This window comes from Equus przewalskii, chromosome 9, assembly GCF_037783145.1.
Source record: "Equus przewalskii isolate Varuska chromosome 9, EquPr2, whole genome shotgun sequence".
Classification (NCBI taxonomy): Eukaryota; Metazoa; Chordata; class Mammalia; order Perissodactyla; family Equidae; genus Equus; species Equus przewalskii.
The window spans coordinates 51,224,867-51,244,997 of NC_091839.1; the positions used below are offsets into that span (position 1 = coordinate 51,224,867).

Consider the following 20,131-nt stretch of genomic DNA (forward strand, 5'->3'; position numbering starts at 1 on the left):
ATAGCCAGGTTTGCCTGGACCCCAAACCTTTATTCCACAAGAGGCTATTTCCCTTTGAAAACAGAAAAGTCATGCTTGCAAAAATCCAATTAAACACTCAGTTCTACCTTTTACTAATTTTCTCTGATTTTATTTTAAAAATATTAATACACTTTTGACATTCTTTCTCTGTGGGTACAATAGATTCACTACATTAACTTGCAAAAAAAAGGAAGTTGATGTGGCTGAGGAAAGAATAAACTCTAAGAAGATAATATTCTGCATATATTTAAAGTAAAAAATGAGAGAAAACAGGCTATTAGGCACCTGCTCCTGTCTTTAGTTAACAAATATCATCAATTCCAGGAAGAGAAAATTCTACTTTTATTTGGCCATACTGACACTGTAAAGCTGCTAAAGCAGAAATAAAGAAAGCTACCAATAGTAAGCATCAGATAACTAGTATCAAAGCCAGATGCTGTTAATTTAGGCAAAGGCTAAAGCTGATCTATGAAAAGAACAAGAAGATGGATGGTAGGTCTAGATAATAATAAAAAGTTACAAAAAATGATATTTTAAGGTCCCTTGAGAGTACATATTATTATTGGATTCTTCCCAGTGTTCTGATCTGTTTAATAGATATGTATTTCCAATAATTACATTCATGAGGTTTACTGCATGATAGATCATTACCACCTAAGAGAAAAACTCTTAGTATTAGTAATATGTGTAAAAAATTGAACCACATCAGTGCCCATAAATCAGAGAAATACTATACAGGGGAAAGCATTTATTTGACTGAGATCTCAGATGAAACAGAATCTGAAGATTCTAATTGAAATATTCAACTTAAAATTAAAATCATAATTGAAAGAAATGGCTTAAAAAGGAAAGTATCTGCATTCCTAATGATACACTTATTTCTATAAATATAAAGTGCTACTATCCCCTGAAGTATGTTCTATTTTACAGAAAACAGTGGTTTCTTAAGAGAGCATCTTTGTTGGGGAGGGCAAAAAGTAATAACATGCAGAGGAAATTAGGGAAATTTATCCACAGTGCATTATCCTTTCATCATTTTAAAATTTAGTTATTAATATATAGCTCTAAAAGTAGATTTTTATAATATGACATGTAAAGTTTTTTGTTTAGCCAGTTCACAAAATAATTGCATATATCACTCCATTTGTTTTTCAGGGTAAAATAACTAGAATAGGCGTTATTTACTCAATTATTGTTCCATCTGATAGAAGAGAAAGTAGGTTGCAGAAATGTGTAGGCATTTAGGGCCCCAGGGCTTCTGGAGGCAAAGTTCCAACCAGAGCTTTTTGTCAATGTGCCCTCTTACTTTGGACCTCCTCTGAAATTCCTGAGACTCCCTTTCGCAGGGGCAACCCCAAGCTCCATCTCTATAGCTTAAGCTACTCTTAGGGCACTTCACTTTCCCTTCACTGTTTTCTTGTTTCAGCGGACAATTTGGAAACATAGTTGGTTTTTCAGCTGGGGGTGACTTTGATATTAAAGATGAAAATGGTACGAGGAGTCCTGAAGTATAATTGTTACTTACTGGGAAGACGACTCATTTTGAGTTGTGGCTAAGGGACAGAAATGGCCTTATTACATATACACTCACATACACACACAAAGAAAAGGAGCATTTCCTTAACGGAGTTTTTATTTACTATTTATACAAATAAAGTTACAGTGTGTTGAATAAAACTGTGAAGAAATGCTTTTAAAAACCATACTTGGTAAGTCAGGAATTGAGACAGTTATCTTAACACTTAAGGGGAAATTATCACTGTGGTACAGTAGGGACTTTGCTGTATATCCATTGACAGGGGTCATGAGGCTAAATTTCTATGTATTACCAAAGCAAATTTACCTTCTAAATTTATTTTAATGTTTTGAATACTTAATTTTCCAATTTTCAAAAATTTAGGAAGAAATATCTGCTACCATCATAGTAATAGCTTCCTTAGAATTGCTAGAATGTTAATATCATTCAAGTTCAGAAGGCACTTCAAGAAACAAGTAGAGGGGCCGGCCCCATGGCTGAGTGGTTAAGTTTGAGCCCTCCACTTCGGTGGCCCAGGGTTTCACCGGTTCAGATCCTGGGCATGGACACGGCACTGCTCATCAGGCCATGTTGAGGCAGCATCCCACATGCCACAACTGGAAGGACCCACAACTAAAATATACAGCTATGTACTGGGGGGATTTGGGGAGGAGAGACAGCAGGAAAAAAAAGCCAAAAAGGATTGGCAACAGTTGAAAAAAAGAAAAAAAAACAAAGAAAGAAGAAACATACAATTAGCACTAGAAAAATAATCTAAAATTCTGGAGGTTTGAGAAAACATTCAGAAAGATAACCTTATCTGTTGTTATAAAATAATATCCACTGTGGAGGAGCCAACTTTTCTGAATCTCTCGTTAGGAGAAATGAGGGATATGGTTGGGTTCTTCCATTTTATTAAAAAAAAAAAAATGACTCAAGCTGTAAAGTCTTTAGAAAGTCCTAGACTGGATTTGATCTGTTTGCTCTTGAACAAATAGGATGCAGTGAAGTGAAAATGGTAGATGTTGGAGTCAGACTGGTTCAAATCATGGCTCTACTACTTATTACATGGGAAAATTACTCTCTCTCTCAGTTTCAGTTTCCTTATCTGTAAAATGGAGATAAGAATCTCTAAAGGACAGAATAGTGGTACAGATCAAATGATAAAATTAAAGTGAGAACATTTCTTATAATGTTTGTCTCAGAGGAACAAGGGCAAAAAAAAAAGTAATTTTGAGGTATCTATTATCAGTCAAATACCATACGAAAGGTTGGGCATATAATGGTGAACAGAACAATGTTCCCTGAAAACATGTACGTATTAATAAATGTTTGTGGAATTCATTTTTATTTTAAAAACCCCAGTAATAACAGTTGGATCAGGATAAAAATCAAGTATAATAAAAATACCAAAGAAAGTATAATAAAAATGCCTAGGGATTTTCAAGTCTGCTTGACTGCATTAAAACTTTCCATTTCTCCATGTTTTTCAGCATAATGATCTGTGAATCTGTGTTTGATGATGTTGCCTTAAATAAATATTATTTGAAATTTATTTCTATACACTTTAGAATATTCCACGCTATATTTGCATTAGTTGCACATACGCTATATCAAGGGATAATAATACTACAAATACACATCACAGGCTGTTCCAAGGATTGAATGAGTTATATAAAGCAATGAACACAAGCCTGGTCCTGGTAAATACTTGACAAACATTAAACATTATTATTATTATAAAAATTAAATAATAAACCTGCATTAATTAGAATAGCAATAGCACCCAGAATTGAGAGGTATGAAGTAACCAGAAATCCACAAGGTGGCTCTCAAGGCTTGGCTTTTAAACACAATAGATTTGCTTTGTATTTCCAAAGAAATAAAACAAGACTTACGAAATCCAACTTGACTTTTCAAAGACTCTCATAAATTCATAATTAATAAGTAACTGGAAGAATACAAAGCTGGATAATATGTTATGTAATAGAAAATTTTATAAGGTGAAAAGAATGAAGAAAACAAATTTTGTAGTTCTAAATTGAAAGAGAATCTGATATTCAAAGCAACTTAGCATAGACCATCATATTCAGAATTTAAAATATCAATATAAAATGGTGAAATTTACAGTGCAGTCACAAAAATTAAACACATTTTACTAAAATGCTAAATGTGAAGGGGCACAGCACAATGCCTGACAGCTGGCGGCTGTTGGGTAAACGTCAGTTAAATGGTATACTATGCAGACAAAATATTTTGAAGTTACTATCATTTTATTCCCATAGACTTTTTATTTGAAATTTTATTTTCATAGCTTTAAATAAGGGTAAATTTTTTCCACAACCAGAAGAAGTATTTTTGGCTTTGTGGGCCATACAGTCCCTGTGGCAAGTACGCAACTCTTCCCTTGCACGGCAAGAAGGCAGCCGCAGACAATAAAAGAAGGGGGCTGGCTGTTTTCTAATAAAACTTTAACTACAAAAGCAAGTGGCTGTCTTCGGCCCTCAGGCTGTAGTTCACCCACTCCTGATCTAAATCATTATTTGATATAATTAAACAAAACCACCTGTAAATCCTGAAATAGTATCAATACCCAAATTACCTAGAGAAGTGCTTCGCAAACTGTAATGTGCATAAAACCACCTGGGGATCAGACTATGACTCGGGAGGGGGGCCTGTGGTTCTGCATTTCAAATGAACACCCAGGCTTTCGGGGTCCTTTGAGTATACACTGAGTAGTGAGGCAGCTGTTCTCAAGCTTTTTGGTCTCAAAGTTTTACATTCTTAAAAAAAGCTTTTGTTTATGTAGGCTATATCTGTCCATATCAACCTCAGAAATTAAAACTGAGAAATTAAAAAAATATCTACTGGATCTTTAAAAAAACAATAATAAACCCATAGATGTTAACATGGTTTATGAAATTTAACTGTACTTTATGTTTTCACTACATTTTAAAGAGCAGGGCTACCCACCACAATTACAACCACATAGGAAGAACTGATAAGCGAACACATCATGCACCGGGATCCTCGGAAAGAGCATTAAGTCAAGAAAAAAGTCAAGATTATAACACGATAAATCTGTAAAATTAACTTATTGCAATTGGAGACTATGGATCTTTCGTATATAAAATATCTGCTATATCTGGTATTTTATGTACTTTAGCCCTTGTATCTTGCTGTTATTTGTTCCCTACCTGTTTTTCTGCATGTCCATATTCAGGTCCTTGTGAAGGTAAAAAGCAGGAAATCTGGCCATTATTTTTCGCTCTTTCTATCAGAGACATAGCTGTTCTTACAGTGGCATTTCGAGCATGTACAAACACCATCACCTAAAATAAAATAAAGCAGTTTATTTTAATATTCAAATTCACTAAAAGATGGCTTAATACCAGTCTGGAAGTCACCCTACACGAACAACCATTAATTGTTAAAATAAAATCCCCAGTTTATAAATTCTCTAACATTTCCTTATTTTAGAATAAAGTGTGCATAAGATAAAGGCAAGTTAAATAAAATTCAGTAACATGGCTTTATTTATTATTAGCCGATAAACTGGAGAAGTTAGAACTGAAATTAATGGATTATATAAAATGTGGAGTTTAACTTGTGCATTTCTCTTTTGAAGACATGATTCATTAGCATAATCGTATGTTATAGGGACAGAGTATAAAAATATACAAGAGCCTATTTCTCCACAGTCAATGAAATTTCCAGTATCATAAAGATGCTTAAAGAAATTGAAAACAATAAAGAACACTCTTCCTTGGTCAAAATCATGTCTAAGAACAACTATTTAAAATGGAGTTTAGGTGATGCTTGTGTCTCTGAGCTATCCAGTTCCATCCTTGTCGCTGCAGCGACATGTGCACCCACTGCTGCCATAACTGAACAGACGACCCTTCATGGCACCCTCAAGGGCCACAATGGCTGAGTAACCCAGAGATGGCTACCACTCTCCAGTTCCCAGACATGATACTGTCGGCCTTGCGAGACAAGACCATCACCATGTGGAAGCTAACCAGGGATGAGACCAACTACATCATCCCACAGAGTGCTCTTCAAGATCACTCCCACTTTGTTAGTGACGTGGTCATCTCTTCAGATGGCCAGTTTGCCTTCTCAGGCTCCTGGAATGGAACCCTTCACCTCTGGAACCTCACGAAGGGCATCACCACATGTCGATTTGTGGGCCAGACCAAGGATGTGCTGAGTGTGACCTCCTCTCACAACCAGCAGATTGTCTCTGTCTCCCAAGATAAGACATCAAGCTATGGAATACTCTGGGTGTATACAAATATACTGTCCAAGATGAGAGCTACTCAGAGTGGGTGTCTTGCATCTGCTTCTCACCAAACAGCAGTATTCCACCATTGTCTCCTGTGGCCGGGACAAGTTGGTCAAGGTGTGGAATTTGGCAAACTGCAAGCTGAAGGCCAAACACATTGGCCACAGGGGCTACCTGAACACTGTCACTGTCTCTCCAGATGGATCTCTCTGTGCTTCTGGAGGCAAGGATGGCCAGGCCATGCTTTGAGATTTAAATGAAGAAAAGCACCTTTATACACTAGATGGTGGGGACATCATCAACACCTTGTGCTTCAGTCCCAATCGCTACTGGCTCTGTGCTGCCACAGGCCCCAGCATCAAGATCTGGGACTTGAAGGGCAAGATCATTGTAATGAACTGAAGCAAGAAGTTATCAGTACCAGCAGCAAGGCAGAGCCACCCCAGTGCACCTCTCTGGCCTGGTCTGCTGATGGCCAGACTCTGTTTGCTGGCTACACGGACAACCTGGTGCAAGTGTGGCAGGTGACCATTGGCACCCACTAGAAATACATGGCAGAGCTTTAGAAATAAAAAACTGGTTTTTGACTTAAAAAAAATAAGTAAAAATAAAAGAGAGTTTAGAGGGCTGCTGGAGATGAAAATGCTTCTAGAGAAGTATTTGGAAGTTTTTGTTGTGGTAGACCTCCCCGCGAAATTATTCACAAAGTGATTTTGGAAATCTGAATTAGGCCAAAGTCGCATGTGTAGACACTTTGTCAAGAAGGGGAAAAAAGTATCTTCAGGGATAGCCACCAGGCAGAATGTGAATACAATTCAAGAGAATCAAATAAGAGAAGGATTAGCAGGCTGCACTTGCTGCCTGTCAGCGCCTGCATTCTCTCCTCTGCGATGTTTCTTCTTTGGCCTCCACCTCGCCCCACATTTAGCCCAACCCCACGCCTTCCCAAACAGACATCACTATGACAAAAATAATTTTATTTCTTCATTTGAACAACTTTTTTCCATTTATATGGTGTGAATAAAAGCATCTTTAGATATGTTTGAGATTTGACAAGTTCTAGCCCCAGCTTGCAAACAAACTGACACTTCTAAATCTCTCTGGAGTCACAGCGGTATTTCCCGTAAGCCTCAGCAACATGAAGGTCCTAATTCTTGCCTCTCTTCCCAACATCTTCCCATATTCTATTAATTATGTTTTCCTGGAAGCCAGAACTTTGATGTTATTTGCAGATTTAGGAGGACATGCAATCAGCTGTTTTTAGTCAGGGAATTAATAGGCTCATGTGAGCTGATCTAACTAAAAGAGAAGATCATTTTGATGAATAACACAAAAGTGAACAGGAGAAGGAGGCCTGGGATTTGCCCAGAAAGGAGACAGAGTGACACAGATCTAGAGCACACGGTGTGTCACGAACCCATACTAATCTTATGCCTATAAACTTGTCAACAAAAATGTTCTACACACAGGATGCTGATTAGAATCACAGTAGAGTAAAATCTCAGATAACAATCATTCAAGAAACACACTAATATTCCTTCAGGGTGTATTCAAAGTAAAGGAGAGCAGATAATCTGGAGAAGATCAGAAGTTCCTCAGTGAAAAACTCCCAAAGTGTTTAGAGAACATAGAAAAAGCGTTCAAGTCATCTGGAGAAATTTAACATAAGCTAATCACAGCCTTCAAGGATATAAAGCTTGAGACTTCACACTGTCAGAGCTCTAAGTTATTTGCTGATAGTAATGTGTTTTGAAAATAAATGTGATCATAAGTATATTTCTAAAGAGTACACTAATAAAATTTATTCCAGAAAGTTTCACGGATACTTGGAAAATTCTTTTGTTTTCCTTATTTTCAACTAAAAAAACCAAATCTGATTTTGATAGGCTCTCCAGCTTTCTGGAGCTTACCTCATAGGATGTCATGAGACTGCTATTTAAGTTCACTGTATATTTTCAAGGTTACTAACATAAGCTGTTTAATACTAAATTAGACAGAAAATTCTGTTAAGCCTAATGCTCCGCTAAAGCTTTACTAGTTCAGAATCTGTCAGCTCCTACCATCCTGTCTCTCGCAAAAGGAAGGGATATTTCAACTGTAAGTTTCTTTTTAAAGGGTAAGGCAGAATTTTTTCTCTTAAATAAAAATAAATTTTATCGCACACAAAGCCTCATACATTAAATATTAAGAAAATCTCAATTAAAATGAAGTTCCTTATTATTTTATTATTCATTTGTTCAAATGTTTCTGAGCATGTAGTCACTACCAAGCCCTGAGAATACAGCTGTGAGAAATTAGTTGATTATTAGTTAATAATTACCACCAACTTAATTTTATTCTCTTAAGTGAAAAGAAGTTTAAAAGAAAACATAAAATAAAACCACCACTACAAAGATGATTTTAAAAATTCCCTAATGGCCCATCTTTATTTACCAATACATATGAAATATCGGGGAATATGAAAGTATTTTATATAACCACTGTAGCCCCAAGATCATTTCCCAGATGGGCTAGGGTTTTATGATGCAACCAGATTTCTATTCTCCATAATTCACATGCCACATTATGTAAATCTTGTTGAAATAACAGATACAGAAAACATAAGGGAAAATAAAATATGACCCCAAATCTTCATTACTTATTTCAGTCTGACTTGTCAACTTATCATTTTGCAAATTATTTTCTACTGCAGCCAAGAGAAATATTAGTTACAACTTAAAGTGGCAATTTCTTTTTATTAAAGGATCCATCATGTCTTGTTCAGTAAAATAAACTTTTTTTTATTAAAAATTTTCTGTCTAGAGACTCCAACAGAAGCCATTACAAAGTTTTTCGGTCTCTATAAACATACTTGATTTTATGGTTTGTTAATTTGGTTAATTAATTTAAACAGACTCATATGAAAATTATAACTAACAGAGAGGACAGAACTGTTTCATTTGGCAGAAATAGCTCCAAATTAATCTTAGAAACACTGTTGGTAACCAAACAGCAGTTAAATAGGCATACGTGTCATTAAAATAAGATTAGAACAGTAGATTCACATCAATAATGTTGCTAAATTTTGTTTTATAAAACTGTTTATATTTTTACTTGAAGTCTGTTCAGTCAATGAATTTTAAAATATTTTATATACTTATTTTTAGCTTAAAAAGTCATTTCGTTTAAAAATATACAATAGAAGCAGTCATGGACTAGGAAAGAAAGAATGTGAATTTGATTTCTGGTCCTGTTATTTGACTTGCCAAAGAAAGTGTTCTTTGCATGAGATGCTGATTAAAATTAATGAAACAGTGAAAGTTCAGATTATAATCATTCAAAAAACTAGAATGCTTAAGTAATTGATATTGTTTCCGTGCATTCAAGGGAAAGGAGGACATATTATTTGAAAAAGACCAAAAATTCTACTCTGAAATATTATTAAATAGTAGTGTGATTTAAAACAAATTATTTAATCTCTTTGATTCTTATTTCCCCTGCTCCACAGATAGTTACTAGTGTCACAGAATTACTGTAAGAATTGAAGGATATAATGTAAGTGGAAACACTGCATTTAGTAAAGCAATAGCTCCCAAACTTTAAAATGCTTCAAAGTCCTGGCAGCCTTTTTAAAAACACAAATTGCTGCTCCTTCCCTCCATCCCCCTTTCTGATAAAGTAGGTCTGAGACAAGCCAATAATCTGCATTTCTAACAAGTTCCAAGGTGATGCTGATACTCCATACATGATCTTTGAGAACCTTTATCAGAGCTGGTATTAGCACCATTATAAGGGTAATAAACATTAATAAAATGAATTTGGCCTAAAAGACTAAATGGTTAGATCAGTAAATGACTGTTATAAATTGACAAGTGTATAAGTATTTATTCCTCATTTATGCATGGTGTGTGTGTATCTAACACCACACAAAACAATTTAAAAGAACACTTATCCTTTGACAACCTTTGTCAGGGTGTTGTGCAAGATGAACTAGGAATCAAAGATTAATGGGAATATTTAAGCCTGAGATTATTCGAAAACAGGGGGAGGCCAAAGAGTAAATGTGAAATCTTGGATTAAAGCCTCTTTCCTGGAAATTTCTGCTAAGAAGGAAGACTAAGAATCGAAATATCTGAAAAAGATACAACACAGCAAATCACTGTCCCATAGAAACATGTGGCTGAGGAGTGACGTCCCATAATACATGGTATTGACTCCTTGCAAGGGTTCAAGAATGAGGCGCGACAGCGAGGAGGTTTACGTACGTCCTGGTGGTTTCTGTTTTCACTCTAACCAACATAGCCTTTTATTTGTCTTGCTCTCGGTTCTTCCCAACTTTCTTAACCCAGGTTCCTCAAGAGAATTAAGCCCTAGTGACCTAAACAAATAGTGATTCTAAAAGTGTGTGGTCTCCAAACCAGCAGCAGCAGCAGCAGCATCCCCTGGGAACTTGTGAGAACTACAAATTAACAGCCCCATCACAGATCTGAGGGGAAACTCTGAAGCTGGGGCCCAGCAATCTGGCTTAATAAACAAACCCTCCAGGTGATTCTGACTCATTTTAAAACTTGAGAGCCCAGCATGAAGGCATCCATTCTAAGTAAAAAAAGAAAAAAGAAAGAAAGAAAACCTAGCTTCTCTTCTGTGCATTTAGAATGATTCTGGTAAGTACTATCTTTGCAAGAACTGAGAAAATGATTTGACTATTTTCTGTGTTCTATAGTTTACGCGAGGAGTGCCATTACAGATGTATTTCAGATATTGTTATATACCATGAGAGCATGTACGCACAAAATAGTTTTTATTGCTGTGGTCATATTATCACATCTGCATTATCAGGTAAATGTAATTTTAAAGGGCTTCAGCCTGCATGCTGTGCATCCAGGAGTCATCTGTGGTGGGTGCAACAACTTAGTACAGAGTCATCATTTTAGGCCTGCTGGTGCTGACTAGCTGAAGACACTGAGGTCATCAGATCTTTCACATCAGTACACAGTTTCCTCATTTATGTTTTATATTTGCATAGTATTCCATTACTTATAAATACCATCATTTATTTAGCCAGTCCTTGTTTGAAGGACATTTACGTTGTTTCTAATCTTCTCCTATTTAAAGCAACGCCATAATAATCCTGTACATGTCACCTGACATGTTTGTGAATATATTTGTTAAATAATTTCAAAGAAGTGGAATTGTTGGGTCCAAGTATGTAGCTATTCACTGAACTATGTCCCTATTCTGAATATTTTCTGCTTTATTATTGGGTATTGTTTTCTTATCAATTTGTGGGTACTATTTGTATATGAAAGATAGTATGCTGTGTCTTTTTCTGTATTGCAAATATTTTGTTCTAGTCTATGCTTTATCTTTTGACTTTATTTATGGTATCTTATTCAGTACAGAAACAGTTAATTTTTTTTTAAATCTGTCAGCATTTTTCACTATGACTTCTGGGAAATTCATGGACAAGGACGTGAAAATAGTAATAAACATATTAAAAGGTGCTGAACTTCACTACGACTGTGTGGCTTTGGAAATCCAATGGTAGGCACAAACAAAGTTGGATTTTGCTCTCACACATACACACAGATCTGAAAAGATATTCATAACATGGTGCTAAGTGAAAAAATACCCAGTTGAAGAACAATTCCACTTGAGTGTATGTGTAAAGGGTGTGTGTGTATCTGTGTGTCTGTGTGTTTAAAATAAAACCATGGATGGATATGCACTAAATTAGTTACCTTACAAAATGAAAACAGGAGCCTGGCCCCATGGCCTAGTGGTTAAGTTCGCATGCTCCACTTCGGAGCCCAGGGTTTTGCCAGATCGAATCCTGGGGGTGGACATGGCACACTGCTCATCAAGCCATGCTGAGGCGGCATCTCAAATGCCACAACTAGAAGGACCCACAACCAAAAATACACAACTATGTACCAGGGGACCTTGGGGAGAAAAACGAAAAATGAAAAAAAATTTTTTTTTTTTTGAGGAAGATTAGCTCTGAGTTAACTGCTGCCAATCCTCCTCTTTTCACTGAGAAAGACTGGCCCTGAGCTAACATCTGTGCCCATCTTCCTCTACTTTATATGTGGTACGCCTACCACAGCATGGCGTGCCAAGTGTGTCACGTCCCCACCTGGGATCCGAACTGGCGAACCCCGGCCGCCGAAGCGGAACGTGCACACTTAACCACTGTGCCACCAGGCCAGCCCCGAAAAACGAAATCTTAAAAAAAAAAAAATGAAAACAGCATGAAGGGTGGGATAAAAAGATAACATTTCCTTTGTATAACCTTGTATTGTTTGTCTTAACAATTGAGACAAGCCTTATAGTTAAATAAAGTATACTGAACAGGAGAAATGATCAATGATAACAACGATCATTAAACAATCATATAAGTATTATGGTATACTTATAGTATTATAATAGTATATTTGATAAGATTATTTTATTGCTAAGGGATTTATGATGTCAAGGTGAAAAAAGCTTAAAGAACACATTTAACAATGCACTTAAAAGGTTGATGGTGGTACTTCTGGTCGAGGTGACAAATTTCTCTTGTTTTAGTTTACCTGGAAATGCTTTAAAAGGAAAAGACAGACATGGTCTAGCAGAAGAAAATAAACACCATTTCAAAGGAAAGAACACAGAGGTTCAAAGGTACGGAGAAGAGAACAAACCCTTACAGTGGTGAATACAGCCTTTTGGTAGAAATAGACATGTGGACAGAAGAGGAGTAGTATCTGGAAAGGCAAAACACAACCTCAGTGTAAAATACATACTGAAACAAAGAATAAAGTTCATTCAAGACGCAGAAAAAATGATACTACTAAAAGCAATACTGCAAAAATTATTTTTATGTTAGAGAAAGATTTTAAAGTGAACAGAGAGAAGGCCATTGCCATGAAAAAAATAGGGATTTTTGTAGAGAAATATATATTACATGATGATAAAGAAAATATGACTTGAGGAAATGTAAAAGAAAAGGTGGACAAAACATAAGAAAACCCTAAAGGTGATTTTGGAATTGTAAACTGATAGGACAATGGCCAGACAATTTAAAAAGGGTGGGGTTACTAAAAGGAACAAAGAGGGCTCTGTTCTTTCATGAAGAGTGAAGATGAGGAAGAAAATACTCACAGAAGTATCCCTGGGAAAGACTAAGTACGACTTTTTGAGACAGATCTTATAAAAGAAACTATGATTTAAACATTTCAAAATATAGCTTTGTAGCCACTGAACTACCTGAAAAGATGATACAAGTTCATAAAACTTCATTAAAAAAAAGAGACCCTCATACCTACATAGGGGAGATGGATCCTACTATTATGAATAAATTAAAATAATAAAAATTTCCCTGATGCTTCCAGATACAAGTGATACTTGATTCTTTTGAGCATCCAAAGAATTCCTATGCCCCTCTCTTAAGCATTTATCACTGGTTACCTTTTATTTTCAGCTATTCTTGTGCTTGATTTAGTTCTTCTGTGAGTCTGCGATCACCCAACAACTCCATGACAGGCACTGGGGACCTAACGGCACAAAGCCCAGCCCTGGTCCTGTGCTTTTGGAGCTTCTATGTAGTTACTACAGCGCAGGACTGGAGTCTGGGAAGATGGTGAACACAGACGCTGCCATTCATTACATGAACAACCATAAGAAGACACAACGAAAAAAAAAGAAAAAAAGAAAAAAGCATAATTTAGAAACTAACTGGGGTCCTTTCTCAAAGTTAGCAAATTACTTGATTTAAAGTTTCTTCATTATCGGCCTTAGGGTGTCAACTCTCTGAGTCCTTCTTCCTGTTGTTCAAAACTTCCATGTTTTACTTTACTTACTTCTGCCAACTTCATCTGTGCAAATTCTACAAACCTTTAAGACCCACTTCTAAGGATTCTTCTCCAGTCTCTCCAGGGAAAATTAATCACTCCCACAGCACTCTGTTCATATTTGTGCCTTGCGTGATCTTAAGACGTATATTGGTCTCTCCACTGTTGTTAATAATTACTAGGACTAATAATATAAGACATGATTTATTAAGTGCTTGCTAAGTGCTAGGCCCAGTACCAGGTGCCATGCATAGTTATCTATGTTACTATTAACAACAAAATTAGGAAGGTAATTCTCTTAGTATTTTACAGGTGAGAGAGCTGAAGCTCAGAATTTTAAGAAGTTGCCACTCACTCAAGAGCAGAGCTGGGAATTAGCCTCAGACTTGACATTCCAAAGGAGACTTTCTTTCCATCAAGTTATATTCCCTCCTTGGGTGCTGCCTGAGGGCAAGTTTATATCTTACCAATTTTGAGATCTCCTTGTCATCCCCTATACCACTCCCTGCTGTCACCCAATCAGTGGTCACTCAACAAATGACTGCAAAATTCCAATGCTAAAGATGGTCAGCTTTCACAAAAACCATCGATTTTTAATCATATTTTTTAGCAGAGATTTGAATTTAAAAGTTTATAAATCAACAGGATGTAGGCTGAGTTAATACTTTCACTGACACCTTTATTAAAACATGGGGTATCAAGCTAACATCTAATTATTCAAATAGATAATTTTCCTGGATAGTTTTACTTAAATTTATTAACAAAGATTCCACTGATATTTAACAAACTAAAATTACTACTGATTAGTCTTTTGATACTGTTGTAAAGTTATGTGTGTGTATTTTCATTGCAAAGTTCAAAATTTGTGATTTAAAAAAGAAACAACTGGGGCTGGCCCGGTGGCGCAGTAATTAAGTGCACACATTCTGCTTTGGTGGCCCGGGGTTCGCCAGTTCGGATCCCAGGTGCGGACATGGCACTGCTTGGCAAGCCATGCTGTGATAGGCGTCCCACATATAAAGTAGAGGAAGATGGGCATGGATATTAGCTGAGGGCCAGTCTTCCTCAGCAAAAAGAGGAGGATTGGCAGCAGATGTTAGCTCAGGGCTAATCTTCCTCAAAAGAAAGAAATCATAGAAAAAAAATAAACAACTTATAAAATGGGCTGTTCTGAAAGCATCTTAAAAAACAAATTTCAGGCCTTTGAAGTCAGATAGTTTCTAAATCAAACCTACCTACATTTACAATGAATCAGATTAATCAAATTCATTAACTAATATCCTACTGACAACATGAATAAAGAAAGCATTTACATGTTTAAAAAAAATTTTTTTTTTTTGAGGAAGATTAGCCCCGAGCTAACTACTGCCAATCTTCCCCTTTTTGCTGAGGAAGACTGGCCCTGAGCTAACGTCCATGCCCATCTTCCTCTATTTTATATGTGGGACGCCTACCACAGCATGGCTTTTGCCAAGCAGTGCCATGTCCACACTGGGGATCTGAACCAGTGAACCCCAGGCCAGCGAGAAGCAGAACATGTGAACTTAACCCCTGCACCACTGGGCCGGGCCCCAGCATTTACATTTTATAACTGTAGAAAATTTGACACTACTATATTTAGATTACATCAATAAAACTACTATTACTAAAACTAGGGCTAAAATAATAAATTTTTAAATCCTTAATTTCATTAATCATGGATGTAACAGCTAGCATTTATTATCAGATATTCCTGGCAACCAACTAAATTACTAAAGCATAATTTTTAGTTTAATAAGAGCTGGTTAAATGTTTATCAGATATACCATGAAAATACAAACTACTTCAAATAGGGTTAATTTATTTTGTCCGAGCTATATCAGAAAACTGTACAATTCACTGGCTAGTCTTCATGCATTAAATTATGCAAATAAACCAAGGAAAGTAATCTGGAGTAGAGAGAAGTGGTTCCGCAGCTCCAAGCTGTGTAATTAGGTCTAAACTCCGCAGTTCAAAGCCACCTCTGGACCCTCATGCTGAGAATCTGCAGTTCCTCTCAAGAAACCTAAGCTTTCAAGTGATAAACAGATTCAGGTTATCATTAGTGAATTATATTTAGGGCATTACCCTGAATGTGAAATACGTTCTTCACCGATTTCTCTAAAGGAATTGTTTTAATATTGAAAAGTTTCTATGTTTGAATAGCAGGGAGCTTTAACTGCTCTATTTTGTTAAAAGAAATCCACAATACTTTTCATCTTTTAAATCCTAAAAGGTACTTGTTATCAAAATGTATAATAATAATAAAAAAATGGAAGACTCAGTGTACATTATGTACCATGACAGCAAAAATATATATCATCATATTTCTACCTAAGCCCACCGTAAAAAATATTATTTTACAATCAATTAACCATATATCAGGACATTGTACAATATATTTAGAAGCACAAGCAGTTATTCTTCAGCATGGTCTCTAAAATAGTGAGACCACAAAAAACAGAGAAAAAGAGTTTTTTAAAATATAATTTGAAAGTGGTAAATATATTAAACGCATTTTCCCTTTACTATAAACTTTCTCTTTAATTTAATTAAAAACAATTTTTTCTTAAATATTAATTTTCCTAAGATATTAAGCACATGTATGTCTTCTAGAGGTAACATAATTTATGTCATCCAATTGATGCCTGAAAAAATGATCTATACAGTCTTAACACAGGCTTTGTTTTATATGTGCACTATATACATTTATGCATTCAATTATTTTGAGATCTGAACTCATTTTTGGAATTTATTTATTATATTTATAAACATAGTTAACTTTAACAATATTGTATATGCTATAGATGAAAGTGCATTTCATACCTTAAAATTATCTTGAGCATAGAAAATGTTATTTTCTTTTAGTTTTTGTAACATACAAAAGTAAATAAACAGTCAAGAATATTAATTTTATTGGCTTATAATTACTTAAATTTAAGATGCACTCAAGCTAATTTTTTTGTTTAGGAAAAACTTCTTAGCCATCTAGACCCACTCACCAAATTCTTATCTGATGTCAAAGAAACCTATAAAACATGCAGCCTTATTTTGTTTTTTCTTTTTTTTTTTGAGGAAGATTAGCCCTGAGCTAACAAAGCCTGCCACCAATCCTCCTCTTTTTCTTGCTGAGGAAGACTGGTCCTGAACCGACATCCATTCCCATCTTCCCCTACTTTATATGTGGGATACCTGCCATAGCACGGCTTGATAAGCAGTGTGTAGGTCCACACCCGGGGTCGGAACCAGTGAACCCCGGGCTGCCAAAGCGGAACATGTGAACTTAACCGCTGCACCACCAGGCTGGCCCCAACAGTCTCATTTTGAATACCAGCAGTGTTTTAGAATCAAAATGAGCTATGTTTGAATCATAACTCACCATTTATATGCTAGATAAACTTGGGCAAATTTAGCTGTGCTTTGGTTTTTATCTGGAAAATAGAGACGATACTACTTGCCTTGTAAGGCTTCTGTAGGGACAAGAAACAATAATTACACAGTACTAGGAAGGAGCCTGGCACATAAAAAGGTCGTCCATTCAGTAGGAAAAACGGTTTAGTTGTTTTACCAAGGTTTTCCTTATAATCACACCAAACCTAATCCCTATACATCCTACTCACTGGAACGAGGATCGGTATCACCCTCTAACGGAACAGGAAACAAATGCCGTTATATATAACAATTCTTCAAATATATGAAAACTACTAGCACATCTCCTGTAGGACTTCTCTTTCCTCAGCTAAACATCACTGGTTCTCAATGCTGTTTTCCATAAATGATAGTTTTTATTATTTGACATTAGAAGAGTTCTATATTCTTTATACTTTTTCAATACTCAAAAGTATGCCCTGAAGTAAGATAATTTGCTGAAGAAACAATTTGTTTAAATGTATATAGGCTTTATTATGAAAGTGTTCTCACCTTGATTATACAGTTAAAACAACCTTACATTTTATCTTCAAAGATGTATCAATTTGAACATCAACTCTAATTACTTAGAAACTTGAAATAATTTAAAAGGCATATATTGGAATCCATTTCTTAAAAATGTTAAAAAAAGATTTTTTAATAATTGAAAGATCATATATTTTTCTAAAAGAATTGAATTAAAAAAATTTATCACCTGGAAATTATTGGGTTGCTATAGATTTTCTGCACATACTATTGAGGATTTGCTCAGGCCAGATTGTGCGGCTGGAATTTACAAACATATCCTTCACAATCTCTGCTCTTTGCCGGGTAATAACTGGTTAAATGACAAGGTCAGTTTTGTGGGAGTAAAAACACTGAAAGAGAAGCTAAAAGGCCAAGATTCTAGTTTCAATTGAAAGCTTATTAGATGTCTGATTTTGGACATATTATTTGGTTTAGTTTTGTCATCAGTAAATAACATGGAGCAATGAACTTCATGATGCTTTCATAAATTCAATGACAAAACAAATATAATGATGATTTATTAAATGTCGTCTTTAAGATACTTTTCATCTGAAATAAAACTATTAGAGACCAGATCAGAATATGATAAAAATAGGATTTATTAAGTATAACCTATAATTTAAGGAAAAAATTAGAGTATTACCCATCTTAATTTTCAAGTAAATAATACATCTTGGGATTTTTAGCAATGATTCAAAATGTAATGATAGAATATTTATATCATGATATGAATTTATCTTAAGATGACTATGAAGTATATTGTTCTCTATATCATATTTGATGTTAACAAATTTGTGATACACCTAAACTATTTGTGTAAAAACAGACTTAAATTAGAAAGCTGATTTTGTTACAGGTTTTTATGTAAAAAGCATTTACCCAAATCAATAAACTTGGGGGTCTTAAATTTTGGTCAGTAGAGTGAAAATAGCATGAACCATGCAAGTCTCTGTGTGCAGAGTTCACAATCAGTGAGGAAGAGGCACAGCACTGGGGGCGGGGGTGCTGTGGAAAGGCATACCCTCTACTTTCTGGCTCAGCCCTTGTTTACAGAGTTGGTGCAGCATTTTCAGCTACTGGCCTATCTTATTATATATGTAAAATATGTGACTCTTTATCTCATTTGAGGGATGGAGGAGTCATAGTTGCCTGGTGAATAAAAGATATTACATTTAAAAACTTCTAGGTTACTGCATTCAGCAAGCATATGCGATTAGTCTTCAAGCTGGTAATAGAGGTAGGTAAGGGAAAACTACTGGTTTGCTTGGTCCAACGTACACACAACAAAGTGGAAGACCAAATCCTACCTCTACACAAAAAAGCTAAACTGATATTCCATACGTGAAAGATCAGTCTACTTGCTATCACCCCAAGAACAGAAACTACTAAGCCTTATGCAAACTATGAAAAACTAAGGCTATAGGACAGTGGTTTAAAAACTTGTTTTGGCTATGGAATTCTTTCTTCCAACAAACTCTTGCAGCAGTTCAATTAAAAAAAAAAAAAAGAAAAGATTAAAGGTACTGAAGTGGACCTGAGCGATTCAAATCTCATTTCTCCCTGCCAAACAGCACACCTGTCCTAGTACCAACCCCCTGACAGCAGTTCCTAAGGCACCTCAGAGCACCCTGGAGCAGTCTGAAAACAATAGCTATAAGAGGAACTCTTCTAGTTGAAAGGACTGCTCAACATTATGTTTCCTTTTTGTTAAAAGGTTTAAAATTCTAAAACTCACCAACTCTTTCTTTCTTCTGGATAATATTTTGGGCGAAGAAGTCAGTGAAAATATTCATTTAAAAAAATAAAACACTTTCACTGGTTTCTAAATGCCATTCTGTACTAAAAAGGAACTAGGTTTATTTGCAGAAATGATCAGAATGATTAATTTCAATTCTGGGACAGGGACACATCAAAAGGACAAAGAAGATAGCTTGAAGACGTTCCCAACTGCCAAATTTGGGCTAATATGGTCATCAAAGTAATATAAAAATGGATTATAACCTTTTGAGTAAAATAAGAATCTGAGTTGACAGAGAAATAAATTAATAAATAAGGGAAAGTGGAAGCCCTTCTTCACAATGGTAGGAATGATGCAGTTAGAAAATCAATAGATGCTACAAGTGGGCGAAAGTTCATTATGAAATCTGTATATTTACATTTTATGCATAATTATTGGATTAAGCTTTGTTTCCCTTATCAGATTATAAGCAACACTAATGCAGAGTATCTTTCTGTTTTCTGTCTTCAGCACAGCCCCTGGCACACATCGGGTATTGAATAAATATTTGCTGAATATTGCCAGTATTGCCTTAGCTTAGTCTTAAAACCCATGTGCATTCTATACAATACCTAGAATGAAGATTGATGACTCAGATATAGCTCATATGCCAGAAGAAAATGTAGCAGTTTCTGTATTTGGTATTCTACCCACTGCTGCTTTTAATTTAACAGGGCAAATAGACTACAGAAGAGATCCCAAACCACGAACCAGTATCAGTAATTTAAAGCTTCTAATTCTAGAATTCTATTTCCATTTGTAACCTT

The 20,131-nt window shown here is 35.6% G+C and overlaps 1 protein-coding gene and 1 pseudogene across 1 annotated transcript in view; one reads left to right on the plus strand and one right to left on the minus strand.

Annotated features, from left to right (window-relative positions):
• The window catches only part of ASCC3 (activating signal cointegrator 1 complex subunit 3), a 320,801-nt gene that overhangs the window by 144,993 nt on the left and 155,677 nt on the right, over nt 1-20,131 (minus strand). Inside the window, exon 14 of the mRNA XM_008516619.2 lies at nt 4,735-4,869. Within this exon, the coding sequence (XP_008514841.1) occupies nt 4,735-4,869 (135 nt within the window). The remainder of the gene's footprint in view (nt 1-4,734; nt 4,870-20,131) is intronic.
• Nucleotides 5,265-6,409, plus strand: LOC103548712 (small ribosomal subunit protein RACK1-like; annotated as a pseudogene).